This window comes from Abramis brama, assembly GCF_963993115.1.
Source record: "Abramis brama genome assembly, chromosome: 10".
In the NCBI taxonomy this organism is placed as follows: domain Eukaryota; kingdom Metazoa; phylum Chordata; class Actinopteri; order Cypriniformes; family Leuciscidae; genus Abramis; species Abramis brama.
Genome location: NC_139972.1, coordinates 27,544,034 through 27,562,209, shown reverse-complemented (window position 1 = coordinate 27,562,209; position 18,176 = coordinate 27,544,034). Strand labels below are relative to the sequence as shown.

Genomic DNA, 18,176 nt, shown 5'->3' with positions numbered 1-18,176 from the left:
AAATGGACAACTTTAAAGGAGATTTTCTCAATATTTCGATTTTTTTTTGCACCCTCAGATTCCAGATTTTCAAATAATTGTATCTCAGCCAAATATTGTCCTATCCTAACAAACCATACATCAATGGCAAGCTTATTTATTCAGCTTTCATCTTAAATCTCAATTTAAAAAACAAAAAAAACAAACAAAAAAAAAACATAAGATTGGTTTTGTGGTCCAGGGTCACATATGTGTTCTCCTGATCTCACCCTGATTTGTTCACAAGAGGTTAAAGGGATTTACAACGTTTACATCCATGCATTGCAGACAGACACAATCCCAATCCAATCCCAATCCATGCACAACACTTGATCTGCATGTGGCCAAATCTAGCATCATATTACATAAAGTCTTTATATAATAAATAAATCTGCCCCATTATTCTGTCTTTTTCCAAGAAGGATTTTCAACCCTTCACTAAAACGCTTCCTCACCCAATAATATTTCCCTATCGTTATGCAAAAAAAAAAAAAAAAACAGAAAAACAAATAAGCATGGGATGTCTGCCATAAAAATGTCTGAGTAACATCATTTTTCCATCTTGGGCCTGAAGGTACAGCAGGCTTCGTCAGCACTGCAGGCCGCAGAGGCTGCAGCATATCTAATAGCACTGAATCAACAACCCCCAGACATCATTCAACCATCAGGGTTGAGGATCGTGTCTGCTATAACAGTCTGTGTTGCTTAATGTCAGCTTCTCAAACTATTTTATCAGAAAGACCACTTTAAATGTCTCATTTTACTGATGCAAAACAGAGACTGTAATTTTACAATCTAAGATGCATGGCAACTCATTAAGTTGCATACTGGGCATCTGCAACAAGACAGCAATTTCTGAATCTAATAGATTACTCAGTGATACCAATCTTTATACTAAACATCCATTCTGTAATGAAAAAAACATGCCCCACCCTAGTAAGAAATAAAAATGCTCAGCTAATTTATCTTTCCATTTATCAGGCCAAGGTCCCAATTGGTTCTCACTCACTCTCTCTCTCTCTCTCTCTCTCTCTCTCTCTCTCTCTCTCTCTCTCTCACACACACACACACACACAAATATACGCATGAATATTTGCACGCTCACTGTTTTTATATTTAAAATTTGGCTGCATAATAATAATAATAATTAAATAAAAAACAGCCTGCAAAAAAATGATGTACAAGTACAAGTAGGCTACATCAAGTACATGACAATTAGAACAATACATAAATGTGTTATCCGCATTCGGATCCTACCTCATCTCTCCAGACGCAATAAGACAATAAAGTCATCAATATTAATGGCGTTTTCTGCCCCATTCTTCTTCCTTCTCTTCTTGGTATTTAACTTTGCTGATTTCTCTGAATGCCTGTTTTAACTACTGTATTATTTACAAAAGAAAAAGCAACGGGATTGAACAGGTCTGCTGCGGGATACGAGCTGGTCTGATCGGCGTTAGGCTGAGATATCTCCTGTGTCCGCAGATCTCGGTGTGAATGACAGTCGGCTGCGGCTCCCCCCCTGTAAAACCAAACCCTCCTCCGCTCGGGCTGCGCAGAGGGTGGGCGTCCATTTGCTGAAGAACAGCGGCCCCTGCTGGACATTCATAGAAATGCACTGTGGACGCCTGTGAGAAAAGAAGAGGTTAAACGAAGTCTGTGGGAGAAATACGTAGGCATACTAGTTTTATACTTTTCACCCAGCTAAATGCATATTGGTGCCTACAATTTATTATTTCAATAGATTGTACAGCCGCTGTTGTTCCTCACTACATTACTTGCACATCTACCTGCTTGTGGTGTAGTTTCAGGCTTGAGTCGCTAGAGGGAAGTCAAGATAAACGATTACACCATGCACGCACGCTCAAACACACATAGGCCCATGTATAAAATGATTAATGAATAGGCTGTAATGTTCTAGGGAGCTAATGAGGTTTATATGTTTAATAAGATGGCAATGTTTAATAAGAATGTGATGAATAGGTGACACTGAACATTTCCACTATTATTGCCTGGGGAAAAAAGATTTTGACAATAATGGGGCATGCTGTCACTCTTTGGAGCCTTTACCTGGGCTTTCAAAAACGATTACGAAACACACAACACTTTATGAAACAAGCAGCAGCAAAATAAAAATAAAAAAGTAACTAAAATGATCGACATTAACATAGGCTATAAGCATGTTCACTTGAGTACCAAACAGCAAAATCTAAATTAATTAGTTTGAAACCAACATAAAAACACTGCTACTCGCTTCACACAAGAGCCTCTCACAAGTTAGAAAGAAAAAAACAAAGCCAATCAGTTTAGCGAGGTGTGTTAAGCAGGCGGGACTCAGATATATTAACCGTTTGTGTACCATTGGTACATTTTTCTCACGCTCTTGTAAGGTTTTAATCTAAGATGTTTTCTGATTAAATAAAATAAAATAAGCATAATACATAAAAACCACAAGACACAACCGGAAAACAGTGGTTATATATAAATAAATGTTAAGTTTTGATCGAAATTATTGCTAGGGACATAATCAGTGTCACTGGATATTGGTAGGGAAACATATTTCCACGTCCCTAACGTCCATACTAAATTCTACGCCCATGACATTGAGCTCTGGAGGAAATGCACCTTAAAGTTGGTTTGCCAACCGCTAGAGGAAGAAGAAATAATATTTGTAAACGCCTGTGAGTTTAGTGACGGAAGTAGTTTTGTCAGCGAAACTACAGCGTCATTACCAGCCCTCAGGTGAGGTGAGAGAGATGAGAGTAGGACGCCGCGGGACTCGGATCAAACTCTAAAGTTTCACAAACAACTTTTACAATTGAATATTTCACCTAAGACGCAGAAAAAAACGCCTGGATAGACTGATCGGAGTTTCTGTTTCGTGTCTGTTTGCTGAAGTAGGCTAACATGAGTTCCGCCGCGTATGTAAGTGTTTTTTATTTTATTTTTAAAATCTCTTAACCTTGACTGAAGTGCCGTTGTTCGGCACGAATTCCTACCCTGTCAACTTTATTGTTCGCAATATTACAATTTTCCGTGTCAAAGAAAAACGACAACACAACTTGAATATGTAAATTTGGAGTTGTGTCATACGGTTGATCTGTGATTGTTGTATTCAGGTAGTTTTCAGTCAAATGTTTTACTTTTCATCAGTTTGTTTCATTGTTTCACATTGACACCTGTGCGAGGGGTGGGACTTTTGATTCATCCCACTGACTCGTTTGAATAAACACTTGAACGAGTCCAGTTCATTGGAGGTGACCGATAATGATTCGTTCAAGATTCTCTTAACAAGACTAACTCTGAGTCCATGTCAGTGAAGGTTTAGTAGCTAGTGTCCAGATGCTCCTACACTGAGTAAAGTGGAACATTTTGATATTTGAGTGAAGAAGCTCATTTTTGTGAGTAAATTGTGCAACTGACCAGTTTAACCTTCAAACAGAGCTGCTGGAATAACCAGTTAGACATGGATAGTCAGATTTTTTTTTTTAGTTTAATATTTTACACGAAATACTAAAAAGTTTACATGCGTATTAGGCAATCTTAACTTGGGCGTATCACCTTTTTTGGTTCATATATTCTGATATTTAGTAATGGACAGTAAATCAATGATATCCTTATAACAATATAGCAGAATACTTTCATAATATAAATATCAGTTGTCACTCTATATCTCCCAATAATTTGTTCTTAGATTTTAAGTTGCTAATAATGTGTTCTAAGATTTAAATGCGTAGTTTTATGGTCAAAGTTGCTTCAGTGCAGTAAATGTTCATCTTTAAAGGGATAGTTCACTTTAAAATGAAAATTCTGCCATCATTTACTCACCCTCAAGTTGTTTCAAACCTGCATGAATTTCTTTCTTCTGCTGAACACAAAGGAAGATATTTTGAAGAATGTCAATAACCAAACAGTTAACTGGAAACATTGACTTCCATAGTATTATTATTTTTTTTTTCCTACTATGGAAGTCAATGGTTCCAGTTAACTGTTTGGTTACTGACATTCTTCAAAATATCTTCCTTTGTGTTCAGCAGAAGAAAGAAATTCACAACTTGAGGGTGAGTAAATGATGACAGAATTTTCATTTTAGAGTGAACTATCACCTTTAAATAAGACACATAGGCAAAAAGACACACATGATGTACCAAAAACCTGACGGTGGACATTTTTACTTGATAACAGAAGGCATGTAAGAAGATTGTGCACAACCTATGGTTTTGATCATGTTGATCATTTAGACTAAATATAATGAGTGTGATACTGTAAGATTTATAGGGTTAATGCCCTGACATTTGCATTTGCCATTCAGGGTATAATTATTTTGTGTTCCCTAGAAATCAATCCCTTGACTTTGGTGTTTGGTGACCATGCAGATTAGCAGGAATGTACAATAATTCTAACAGAAACATTTCCCTGAAGGGAAAGCATGTGTTTGAGATCCATTAAGTGTCACTGTGACATTTTAATGTTGTCTCTCTCTGTGTGTGGTTGTGGTTGTGGCAAAGTGTAAATTCTTGTCATAAAGTTGCAAATGGAGACACATCAGGGTTTGGGCTTGGCTCTTTATGGCTACTTCCTTGTCCTTAAAGTGCGACGCTGTGGTCCGAGTCACATCCACAGATTGTTCATTTCAGTTGTTTGTTATTTTTCTGTCATGACAAAGCTTTAACCCTAAGTCCTATAAACCCTAAACCTAACCCTACAGCAACACAGTGCTTGTGGAAGCAAAAACCAAGAGACACGCCCAGTTTTGACACATTAAGTAATATAATCCATATTAACGTCTTGTTCTGAATCCCTTATTGAGAAATCCATGTGATTCATATCCATTATTTTCAAAGTCCAAATAACACTGGTAGTTTCTTAAAACCAATAATTTCCCTTGTGGTTCTTGTCTTGCCATCACAATTTAAGGAAAGACATAATGGATATGCATGTCCTATAAATAGATTAGTGAGGATGAATCATTTCTTTGGCTATTCTCTCACTTGATGCATTGGCTGTCTGTCTCATTTAACCATGGCAACCAACTACCAAAATATGTTGACTCGAATAGATGGATGTAGCCGTATATGATCAGACATAAGACCTGATCGCTACATTAGGGGGAGGTCATGTGTTCAGATGGGCTTTTTTCCTGCTAAAGCTAAACACACCTACATTTCCAAGTATCTGTGATCTCTTCTGCTCCTCAGGCTTGTCTCAACTTGATAGCCAGAATCCTCAAAGCAGAACAGCCTCTGTCTTTTTTCAGGTTTCTGCAGACAAGCTTATTTCAGTAACAGTACGTTTTTAACAGACCACAATGCAACTTGTTCAATAATTGCATGCTTAATTTACAATTTCCAAGTTTTTCAAGAGATGAAACACCGTCATACTTTATAGGCAAAAACTTCTAAATTCCTGAGATTCCTCCTCAGTTTTTTTTTTTTTTTTTTTTTGTGGCATTTTGACTTGGTTGGCTTTAATGTGTTTCTTTGCTGTTGATGTAGACTGATGATACTGAGGCCCACAGTATTGTTTAGTACATTTTCAGCTGTTCGCAGTCTCCCTAGACATGCGATTATCGGCTCCATTTGAGAAAAACAGATAAACAGAATCTAAATATATTACAGAATGGATGGTATTTCCACTAATTTGTTACACAGACTGGAATCGGTGGTTTTAGGTGATGTTCAGATATGCATGCACATTTGTGCTAGGATGTTGTAGAGGCATACAGTAAATAGCTTTAAGCTATTATTTAGAAATAGATCAAATGTGTTTGTCATTGGTTTATTGAAACAGGCATGCTTGTTCTCTTTGGGTTTGTGTTGTGAAAGTTAGATACTTGCAGACCCCGTGAAATCAAAGTTGAAGTTTTGTTGCTTGTGTTAGCTTTAATCCTATTATGCTTTTCCACTTTTTCCACTTTTGTTAATAATCAATGATGATGTGGGCTTATTTGGAACACATGGGCTTAAATGGTGCCAAAGTACCAATTAAGCCCATGCCAGACTTTATTCCTAAAATAACTTAATTTTATATTCTAAAATGTACATCAACTAATTAATACATTTTCAAATGAGAGATAAATCTTGCATTTTAACACATTATTTTTCTTATAAACCATGTCAATATCTATGAAAAAAACCTAGACTTAGATTTTGGTGGGCTTAATAGGTGCACTTACCCTAATATATACGATAAAAACAAATAATTTATACTTTAAACAATTACAACAACAACCTCTGTTAGACCTATCTTTGTATTAGTCAGCTTAGTTGTATGATCAGACTTCTATTACAAGGATGTTTGTGAATCCAAATGACCTCAGGTCCATGTTGTCAGAAGGACCAATACTTACACACCGCATTTCTTTCAATCCAGTGTGACCGTGTCATCCCACCCTCATCTCATTCAGCACTGATTCATCTTCTGTCTTGCAATTCCAAATTTATTAACCTGAGGTGGTTATTGGCCTGGTGTGTCTGGCACCTTGTTCCACATAACCTAGTTGAAAAAACATTTTGTTTGGCGTTTATTGAATAGGGACCTTTGTGACAGTACACCTTAGTAATAAGAAATGCTACAGCAAGACTAAACAGGACCACAGACAGACATTTTTTATACTTCCTCTTGTGTAATCCTGTTTCCCACCATCCCTAAAGCTATCCCGATGAAGGCGTTTCATTATGTAATGCTACATTTCTTCTAGAAAAAGTTGTTAGGTTTGATTAGTTGAGGTCAGATGTCAAGCAGTGTCAGGACAGTGACGTGTATTTTAAATTATTTAAAAAATGATTTTTATTCTTTTATGATGTTGTTTTTATTGCATCATATTAATTGAGAAACTGTCTGGAATGTATGTAAAAAATTGTTTTGTTTTTTCAGCCCTCAAAGTATTCATTATTTGAAGCCAAAAAACATTTTATCTGGAAAGACATATATTGTGAGGGGTATGATATCTCAGGAATGGTTATTTCTGGCCTCGTAGGAATGGTTAGATTAAAATCCAAATGCTTTAGCGCCTGTTCAGGATACAAATATTTGCATCACTGGCACATTAAGTTGGAAATAAAGTGAATCATATTGATATGGATAATACTCTGGCCTTATTTACATACAAAAACATCCTGGTCTGACTTTGTTCATTTGAAATTCCCTATCATGAGAAAATTGTAAAATATTAACAGAATATTCTTGAAAGTCAAGGATTATTGTTAGTGAAGACACATATAGTTTCAGTATCATTTCCTGTTCATCTTGTTGTCATGCTTTATTAATTAACAACCAAGACAACTTAATGAATAGCCTACATCATGACTGTTGGAATGATTTTCATTACATGGTAATAAATGTTCATGTGATTCCTTATTTAAATTCCAACAAAACCTAAGTTGTTGTTTTTTTACTGTCCAGGAAGAGTTTATTTTTGAAACGCTTCACAGCTGTTGTCATAAATCAACATTTACTAGTAGTTTTCTGCTATATATTTCACAATACGTCTCAAAAAACCCCAATATAGTACAATTATCTGCTGCACTGAGGGCAAACTAATCAACTGAATCATTTGCTCAACCATCCTGTCTTAGGAGCCGTCTTTTAATTGCCTGAACGTATCTTTAAATATTCTGTTTTGTCTTGGGGGGATTCATTCTTTAAGGTTTAATTGCTACGGTGTTGTTCGGAGGCTCCTTAGTGTCTTGAACTGTCTTTTCCAGCTGACTGACCAGTCAGTGATTACTGGCCTCTGGTCCTGCTCCATGTCAGAAGTCCAGACAAATGGACTTTAGCTGAAATGTGGTGTGCTTGGGTTTACAGATCATATCCTATAGCAGAGGAAGAATAGGCTACATGAACATAGAAAAATAGTTTTTTGCATATTTTTGTCTTACTATGTTGAATATCTCCAAAGCCATGTATTGACACAAATAGATTACCAGAGTTATTTTTTTTTATCAATCAAAATTGTATATATACCAGCCAATATTTAATTGTATGCTCATTTACACCATTTTTACCCCATCATCTAACTCTAAATTATTAGTGTTTTAAAGATCAGCTTTAAGTTAGTGTTTGTTCTCACTTGGCATGTTTGGTTGGATTAAAACAAACCCTGATTCTTCCGCTTGTGTGTGACGAAGGGATTCCTGACGCTGTTTTGACTCCTTTACACATTTTATAAGCTCTTCACAAGTTCTCAGCTGGTCAAAATACCATCATATGTAGGCTACATACAGTGAGGAAAATAAGTATTTGAACACCCTGCTATTTTGCAAGTTCTCCCACTTGGAAATCATGGAGGGGTCTGAAATTGTCATCGTAGGTGCATGTCCACTGTGAGAGACATAATCTAAAAAAAAAAATCCAGAAATCACAATGTATGATTTTTTAACTATTTATTTGTATGATACAGCTGCAAATAAGTATTTGAACACCTGTCTATCAGCTAGAATTCTGACCGTCAAAGACCTGTTAGTCTGCCTTTAAAATGTCCATCTCCACTCCATTTATTATCCTAAATTAGATGCACCTGTTTGAGGTCGTTAGCTGCATAAAGACCCCTGTCCACCCCATACAATCAGTAAGAATCCAACTACTAACATGGCCAAGACCAAAGAGCTGTCCAAAGACACTAGAGACAAAATTGTACACCTCCACAAGGCTGGAAAGGGCTACGGGAAAATTGCCAAGCAGCTTGGTGAAAAAAGGTCCACTGTTGGAGCAATCATTAGAAAATGGAAGAAGCTAAACATGACTGTCAGTCTCCCTCGGACTGGGGCTCCATGCAAGATCTCACCTCGTGGGGTCTCAATGATCCTAAGAAAGGTGAGAAATCAGCCCAGAACTACACGGGAGGAGCTGGTCAATGACCTGAAAAGAGCTGGGACCACCGTTTCCAAGGTTACTGTTGGTAATACACTAAGACGTCATGGTTTGAAATCATGCATGGCACGGAAGGTTCCCCTGCTTAAACCAGCACATGTCAAGGCCCGTCTTAAGTTTGCCAATGACCATTTGGATGATCCAGAGGAGTCATGGGAGAAAGTCATGTGGTCAGATGAGACCAAAATTGAACTTTTTGGTCATAATTCCACTAAACGTGTTTGGAGGAAGAAGAATGATGAGTACCATCCCAAGAACACCATCCCTACTGTGAAGCATGGGGGTGGTAGCATCATGCTTTGGGGGTGTTTTTCTGCACATGGGACAGGGCGACTGCACTGTATTAAGGAGAGGATGACCGGGGCCATGTATTGTGAGATTTTGGGGAACAACCTCCTTCCCTCAGTTAGAGCATTGAAGATGGGTCGAGGCTGGGTCTTCCAACATGACAATGACCCGAAGCACACAGCCAGGATAACCAAGGAGTGGCTCTGTAAGAAGCATATCAAGGTTCTGCCGTGGCCTAGCCAGTCTCCAGACCTAAACCCAATAGAGAATCTTTGGAGGGAGCTCAAACTCTGTGTTTCTCAGCGACAGCCCAGAAACCTGACTGATCTAGAGAAGATCTGTGTGGAGGAGTGGGCCAAAATCCCTCCTGCAGTGTGTGCAAACCTGGTGAAAAACTACAGGAAACGTTTGACCTCTGTAATTGCAAACAAAGGCTAATATTAACATTGATTCTCTCAGGTGTTCAAATACTTATTTGCAGCTGTATCATACAAATAAATAGTTAAAAAATCATACATTGTGATTTCTGGATTTTTTTTTTTTTTAGATTATGTCTCTCACAGTGGACATGCACCTACGATGACAATTTCAGAGACCTCCATGATTTCTAAGTGGGAGAACTTGTCAAATACTTATTTTCCTCACTGTACATACAAGCACATTTAGCCCAGCACACAGCATTGTTTTGGATATTCTGTAAGTTCTGTCGCGAAATATAGTAATAAAAGCCGCCAATCAGGTTGTGAACATATCTCTATGCCTTAAGGTTCGGTATTAAAATGCCAATGTGAATGCTAAGCGGACCAGGACTAATTTATTTATTTTTTGCTCCGGACCAAACTACAAATGTGAACACACCCTAAATAACTGTTAAATGTAGACTAATTTGTAAAATAATCTTTTCATATTGTACATTATAATGTTATGGTGCCTAAATTCACTTGTAGCATTTAAAATTTAGTTTTTTAGTGATTTGTAATGTATATAATTTCTTTTTTGATTTTGCCCATTTATTAGTTATTGGCAATAAAATAAACATAATTATTGGCATATCAGTGCCTGAATGTTTTCTTCAGCTTGCAGATTTTGCTCCAGTATGACTTTGTTGGTTTCACGCATATAAATGGCAAATCTAGTTTATGATTATCAGGTTCAAATTCTGCCCATGATTTCAGCTGTTGGTTTGGCTGCACAATAGTGATTCATTTGCATTTTATGGTCTTGGCAGATAGCTAAGGATAGATGTACAAAGGCTAAACCTTCAGTTCCTAGAGAAACAGTAGAACAGAAATAAAACAGAACAAATACTAACAGTGCCGATATGTTGCAGTGCAAGATTAAAGTCAAATAGAAAGATGAGTTGAGTCAACAGCCTGTGATGTTTACTGTAAGAGAGATAACATAAGACTGTAACACAGCATTTAACATGAAGAATTCATGAAGAATCTGTGCTATTAGCTATTAAAAAGTATGTTTGTTTCTTCTATTTTGGTCCTTGCGTTTTATGTCTTCAGAGTTTAAGTTTGTGAACAGGTTTGGCTACGTTTGCCATAAGTCATTTACTTTGTGGTAAGCAGAAATAGCTTAAGGCAGGCACGGGGTCATGTCTCAGTTCAAGAGCTCCACACCTTAAAAAGAGGTAACAGGTTAACATACAGTATCTAACACCCTCTGCTGTGTGAAATCCTCACTCAGGATAATGCGACAAATGTACAGCCAGTATGTGTTATGATGTATTCTGTGATTTTTGTCACATTTGAGGTACTTTTTTTATTATTATTTTCTTTTTTTCTTTTCAAAGCTAGTATTCAAAAGCACATTCTATGTAAGGGGTTTGACTCACATGTCCATACGTTTAGGATGCACCAATTATATACAGTGGCTTTTAGCCTTTTTAATGCTAAAAATGTTTTTGTGTGTGTATCAAAGTAAAGTTTAATACATTTTAATTCACTTTCATTTGAGATAATCAGATTTGACTAAATCATGAGTTATTAAACTAAGTATTTTTTTCTAAAATGGTAGATTTTGGGTAAAATGTTGCAGAATAAGTTGTGATAGTGGCTTAAAGTGTAACTTCGCTGATTTTCAACACGCTTTATATTGTTGCAATGTCTGTAGTATATGTAAATGTACAGTTAGCCATTCTCTGTGTTACCTGGACCGTGAAATTTACGTTTATTTGTCAAAAAAAGTCCGCCGGATGACGCAAAACCAATTTCAAATTGGGGTTGTGCATTATTAGTTTTTCTTCTGTCATTTATGTTGACATTTTTATTCAAACTGTAGTTGGGTCACATCTTCTCATTGATTCCGCTTATGCTTATTGGGAGCAAGTTGTGTCATTGGAAACGCTTGCTATTTTTCATATTTTTATCGCCCCGTGATACAGACGTTTTCATCTAATTTGATAAAAGACATCCTGGCATAATTTAGAGTATTAATTTGACCTCTGTCTCATTAATCCTTCCCTAGGGGACAACTTAAGTAAAACGCAGCTCGGCTTTCATTGTTGAATTAAATTTATTGGAAAAGCATAGGAAAAATCTGTAAGAAACATTATTTATTTCTATTTTATTGGTCAAACCATGTGGGGGACAATTGATCAATTTTTATAGATAACTATAGCTTTCAAAGATCAATGCACCTATAGACAAGTAAATTAGCTTTATTTATAAAGTACCGTATATACCCGAATATAAGACGAGGTTTTTGTCCTAAAAAAAGGCTGAAAAATGGGGGGTCGTCTTATATTCGCGATATAGACAAAATCACGGGGGGAAAGGGAGAAAGAACAACAGAATTAATATGAAATAGTGACTAAAACGCGAACCATTAAGACAAATGATTTCGGCTATACTTGCATGTAAAATTAGAGAAGCAACATAATATATGTGTTTAACTGAATTAAAACGCTGCTTCTCTCTGCCATGCGACACGCAGAGCGAGCGAGAGAGAGAGAGAGAAAGAGGTGCACGCGCGAGACGCAGAGCGAGAGAGAAACCAGATTTTTTCCACAAAAATCTCTTTTTGTCCCAAAAATAAGTCTGGAAAGTGGGGGGGTCGTCTTATATTCAGGGTCGTCTTATAGTCGGGTATATACGGTAGTTTTCTTTTGTTTGTTCCATTGCAAAGCATCACCCACACACACATTAATCTTTAATTGCGGTGTATCGCTCCATTTTCTAAGCAATCCTTAGTTCAGAGAACCAACACGTACTGGCTTTATGCGGATTACACCTGTGGAGGCAAGTCTAATTAGATTTGTCTACCCTGGCTGATAAAAGTGAGAAAAAGACAGTACTGTTTTGCTGATGGCTCTTACTGAGAGTGATATGTCTTCAGTATGGCGTTTTGCAGAGGTTTATGGGTAGAATCACGGCGTGTAATGCTGTTATTAGGCTGTGATCAGGATGACTGATAACAGAAGCCCACAGCAGCAAGTGACCTGCATTCCCCAATGATTCTCTTAATCTTATGCCATGATGGCTATTAAAAAAATTCCAATTTAGGCAGCTTGAGTGCCAGGCGGGCTACAGTAAGAATGGCTTTAATTGCGATGAGTTACTGCGCTCACTGTTGTAATCGGGCCCAGATCTTGAAAGGAGTGTTAGCACGTCTGACAAATTGATTTAATACCAATGTGATTCTTTCTCCCTAATGATCTCCTGATTCCTCTTCTCCCAGGGTGTAGACACTCGGATTTCTAACCACTTTTTAATTGCAACCCCTTCCTTATTGTGTGTGCAATGTGCATGCTTTTTCAGTTAAAAACGTGCGCAATGTACTGAGGCTCTGGCTCATTCCACAGTCCCAGTTTAGCTTCAGCATGATACCGCTGCGGTAGGGAACGGGTGATTTATGGACAATTACAGCGCTTTTTTGTGGAGTCAACAGTGTGTGTGGAAGAAAGGAGGAAATGAAGGAAGAGGCCGGTTGGTCCCTTAAATGCCTGACTGTAGATGTCTGTCAGTGATGTTATTTAGTACCTCTGCATCCTTTGGGATTCTGCATACAGTATGCGGCCCATCCAGATATCTCGCAGCAGTACACTAACCACATCTTACAAAATCAAGCCATAATTTCAACATTTCTCAAACACAGACCTCTGAAATAAAGTGATTTAGTCTGTTATTTGCTGTTTTGCACACACATTTAAGCAATTTTTCCAATGTGGCTCTTCTGTCTCCTCTCTAAATAAGTAGATGTACAGTACAGCCTATATGAATTTTGGCATCAGAATATTATGTAAAAATGGATATTCATTTTGAGATTTGCTGAATATTGCATTTACCCTCTAAATAAATTGGGAAAGATTAACTTAAATCCTTAACTTGAATGTAAAAATAAGAGAAATGAGCGTGAACAATTAATTATTGGCCAATATATAGGCATATCGGACATATGAACTGATATATTGTGCTGGATAGTTATTATTGTGTGTCCATACCTTCTTAAAAATAAAGATTCCAAAAGTTTTGTTTTTGTTTTGTTTTTTTACAGTGATGCCAAAGAACCTTTTAGTGAACAGTTCTTAAAAAAATGTTCTTGGTGTCAAGAACCTTTTTCCACTATAAAAAAAACCTTTTGTAAAATGGAAAGGTTTCATGAATGTTAAAAGGGGCTAAAACGTTTTCATAGTTCATATAAATATTGGTGGTAGTACCCTCTTTTTATCGTCACACCGCAAGAACTGGGAACGATTTTAGTTATAGGAACGCCTTTTGGGGGAACTAAATTAGCTTCTACTTCAGAGTAGGGTCTAACCTAGCACAATAGGAACTACCAGTGATTGGCTAAACGCATTCCATACGAAACTCTGGCACCCGCCACTTTTAAAAACTAGTGCAAACGCACAGTTAAGATTTACTTACTCCACGAACTAACTCCACGAACATGGAAAACCGCGATAGAAGTCCAGGCACTTCTCAACCAATCAAGGCTTCTTCCATCCTCCAGTTGTTGCCGTTGTTGAATGTTGCGCTGAAATTACGTCGCTGTCGGCTGGCTTACGACACTTCAGAGTTTCTCTTGCAAGTGCGAAGTCAACCAGGAAAATGGCCTTAGGGAAAATCGTGTTGTCTGGGGAACCGCACTGGTGGCTAGTTCCTATAACTGAGTTCCTATACTCGTGTGAAAGCCCCTATAGGCTCTTCATGAAACCATAGGTACCAATAAAGAACCTTTATTTCTAAAGGCCCATTCAAACCGAGGATAATATCTATAATGATAAAGATATAATTTAAAAAATTCTAAATTTAAAACAATAGCAGAGTCCACACCAGAACTTAAACAATAATGCCAAAGTGTAATATCACTGGAATCACTTTCAGAAAGACTTTTTCCTGCTGACAATGAATGATGAAAACATTGAAAGTCAATCAGAATCCATCCTAGAGCTCAAGCATTTAAAACGGCAGATGGCAGAACTGCTGCGCATGCTTATAATAAACAGAATGTTACTGTGCACTGTGCACTTTACTTTAATTTCCTATTATCATTGTAAAGCTGCTTTGGAACAATCTACATTGTTAAAAGCGCTATATAAATGAAGATGACTTGACTTGACGTGTGTGGATAGTAATATAGCCATCGTTATAGAGTGTAATATATAGTAAATAAAATCCCACCCTACATTTGTGTTATTATTTAATATTTTTCCCATCAATGTCATATGAAAGTGGGTTGCAAATGCATTTCATGTTGACTCAGCAGGGACTAATGGTACATTCAGGATTGGTTTTGAACCTTCAACATTTTAGTTAGATTCAGACATTCTTATCCATTCAGCTACAACATATTTACCTCCTGTCTTTGGACAGGCAAGGGTCTCTTTAAGACAGATCTTCAGAATCTCCAATCCTTCTTAGATATATTAACTCACACCTTACACTTTAAACATAGGCATGCAAACAATTTAATACTCTAAACCAGAGCTGGATGATAGAGTATGTCATATATCTGTCTGTGTTTGTGCAAGGTCACAGAAACAGGCCCAACCAGTTTTGATCCTGCAATGATCTCAACCAGTCTCAGCATGTTTTGATGCAAAGAACAGTGCATGTGCATTTACATGGGGTGCATTATTTCAATTCAGAAATGCTTTTTCAGTTTGGAGCATTCAGTACTGGTGATACTTGTTGCAGCACATCCGAAAAGCTTGGTTTTTGGTTTATCTTTATCTTCCAGCTCTTCCTGTACCATTTAGGAAGTGGGTTTGTTGTGTAGGAAGCATATACTGTGCCTACTCATGCATAATTTGTGACATGTTTAAGTCTAAATGTAATGAGATTAAACAAAAATAAGTGGTACTGAAATATAGTTTTCATTAGTGGCTAGTTTGCATTAAATATTCTTACAGATGCTGCACCTCCAGAGGCTACTTTCATTTATTTTTCTAACAAATGTGGTGGTTTATATTAACATTTAATGTCATTTAATGTTTAATGTGTTTGTGCTTTCATGTTCTCTAAGCAAAGCAACTAACAAGAATTTTTATACAGTGTGCTGTTTTTCTTCAGTAGAACAGAAGTTACACAGCAGGATCACAAAAGGAGAAGTTTTAAACTGTTCACACTGCTCTTTTTGATACAATGAAAACCCAAAATGAAATAACAGTATTATATAAGCCTTGTGCTATATTTGAAGTCTCAAGTAGACTAAAATGAATGTTTTCATTTCTTTAACCTCTTCCCTTTCGCTTTTGGTGCTTTCTTGCGCTTTACAGCCATAAAGCTAATTTAAAGTGAAACCAACAGAATTCATGATTCACTCTGAAGGTGCTATCTTGTATCATTTGCTTGACTGAGAAACTAAATGTTCACTTTTGAAGGACACGCTCACAGAAGAATACTTTAATTTCTGTTTTAGAGAGAGAATGGGCCACATGAGCAGGTCACCTTCCTGCAGAATGAACAGAAGATGACATCATCACGGAAGACGAGCATTGCCGTGGGGGTCGTCGTTTCCCTGCTGGTAGTGGCCGCAGTCGTCGGATTTCTTGTGTGGCTCTTTGTTGGTAAACCGCTTCACCAATTGTCTCTATAGGGAACTTGCTCTTAAATCAAGAAGGTTGCAAACCTATACTACCTTTCAAATGTTTGGGGTCTCAGATGCTCAACCTTTATCTAATACTTTATCATGAACTGATCTGATGTATTTATTTTTACAGTAAAAAGCAAAAATAACTGCATTTATTTGACATGGAAATCTTTAGTAACATTATAAATGTCTTTACTATCGCTTTTGATCAATTTAATCATTATTGCTGAATAAGTGTTATAAGTGAAAAATAAATTTTACTGACCCTAAATATTTGAATGGGTTGTGTACAATTCCTACTATTTTAATTAATAACATTTTTCCATCTCTCAGTCAGGAGCAAAGAATTGGAAGATGAGTCCACCACTCAGAAATCCAGCTCATCCACGCTGGTTTACAGCGGACACATGAAGCTTCTCAAGCCCGAGTACAGCCCAGTATATGACAACCCTGAAAGTACGGAATTCCAACAAGTGGCAAAAGACCTGGAAGGAATTGTGAGTGTTTTTGTTCTTCTCAGACTTTTCTCCTTTGACCGTGTTTATGAGTGTTCTGGAAACTTTGACTTCCTTTTGAGATCCTTTATTCTAAATTGAAGAGTGATTCTGTTTTTTTCTGTCCTATTCATAAGGAGCACTAGAGATGCACCATATTATCTGTATTTTGATATTTAAAAAAAAAAAATCAGTACATAGACTTTCAGTCATTGAAGTGTTTGTGTATTTACACTGTAAAGATGCAATAAAGCCTCATCTGAAGTGGCATATATGCCACACAAATGGCATTTACACATATTGTTGGGATGAAATATATCACCATATATATTGATTTTGGTAAATATGGGTAAATTTGTCTTTATGCTCATGGTAACCTGTTGTTGTTTTCTGTCATGGTATATTTATTTTCAAAGACTCATGACAAAGTTACTGACTATATTCTGGCAAGGCAGTCAGCATGCTTGTTCATTAATTTCTGTTAACTCAACAGACAAGGATGTATTCTGTTTACACTGTTCTATCAGATTTGTGTATTTCTTCCGTATCATGCTGAAAAGCACAAGACTGCACTCCTGAGCTATGTCTGCCTGAAACAAAGAACTTCCCATTGCCCTGCAGAGCCAATAAACAAAGCTTGACTCATTAGGTTCACATTACGTGCTGAATGCCACAATGATCGGTGTCAAATATTTTATTGTGAAAGCAAAACTTTACAAAGCCTGTTTTGGGACCTTTTAGGATTTATCTTGACTTTTTTTTATTTTTTTTTGATATGTAAATATTACTAATCATTTATTTAGACATTTGCAGAGCTGGACAGTAACAAAGTACATTTACTTGAGTACTGTACAAGAAATGCTCAAGAAACATTTATGATTATCAATTTTGAAAACAGTTTTTTACATTTTTATTTCATGATGCTATGATGAATAGAAAGTTCAAAAGAACAGCATTTATCTGAAATGGAAATCTTTTGTAACATTACTGTTTCATCTATACCTGTATCAGTGTTTTAGATTCGGTTGCTCCACTAAAACCTAAACGCCTAAAAAGAAAAATTGAGCCGTGGTTGAATGAGACTGTAGACAACTTTAGACGGCTATGCAGACAGGCTGAGCGAAGATGGAGAAAATATAGACTTCAGGTGCACTATGAAGTCCTGAGAGATGCCTAGTCTAATTTTCAAAACGCAGTTAAGAAAGCAAAATGTCAGTATTTTTCACAAATTACTGAAAAATATAGACAAAAGCCAAAGCTACTTTTTGCTACTATAAACTCAGCTTTAAATCCTCCTACTAAAGCTTATCCGGTACCCTCTCACCTAAATGGTGATGACTTTCTCAAAGGCCAGGTACTGTTGAAACTCAGAACACTCATAACACTGATAACACTCAGTTTATACTTTCTCCATGCTCCTCTGTTTGTCATGAATTCGAATCTATTTCTATTTCATCTCTACAA

The 18,176-nt window shown here is 36.9% G+C and overlaps 2 protein-coding genes across 3 annotated transcripts in view; one reads left to right on the top strand and one right to left on the bottom strand.

Moving 5' to 3' along the window:
• The window catches only part of aplp1 (amyloid beta (A4) precursor-like protein 1), a 52,987-nt gene extending 51,470 nt beyond the window's left edge, over window positions 1-1,517 (bottom strand). For both annotated transcript variants that reach the window (XM_084126650.1, XM_084126649.1), the window contains exon 1: window positions 1,276-1,517. In XM_084126650.1, coding sequence (XP_083982776.1) covers window positions 1,276-1,338 — 63 coding nt within the window. In that variant the 5' untranslated portion in view covers window positions 1,339-1,517. The remainder of the gene's footprint in view (window positions 1-1,275) is intronic.
• A 1,076-nt stretch (window positions 1,518-2,593) lies between these two features.
• st14 (ST14 transmembrane serine protease matriptase) overlaps window positions 2,594-18,176 on the top strand; it is a 36,744-nt gene continuing 21,161 nt past the window's right edge. The window contains exons 1-3 of the mRNA XM_084127196.1: window positions 2,594-2,943; window positions 16,048-16,195; window positions 16,552-16,715. Of these exons, the coding sequence (XP_083983322.1) occupies window positions 2,926-2,943; window positions 16,048-16,195; window positions 16,552-16,715 (330 nt within the window). The 5' untranslated portion in view covers window positions 2,594-2,925. The remainder of the gene's footprint in view (window positions 2,944-16,047; window positions 16,196-16,551; window positions 16,716-18,176) is intronic.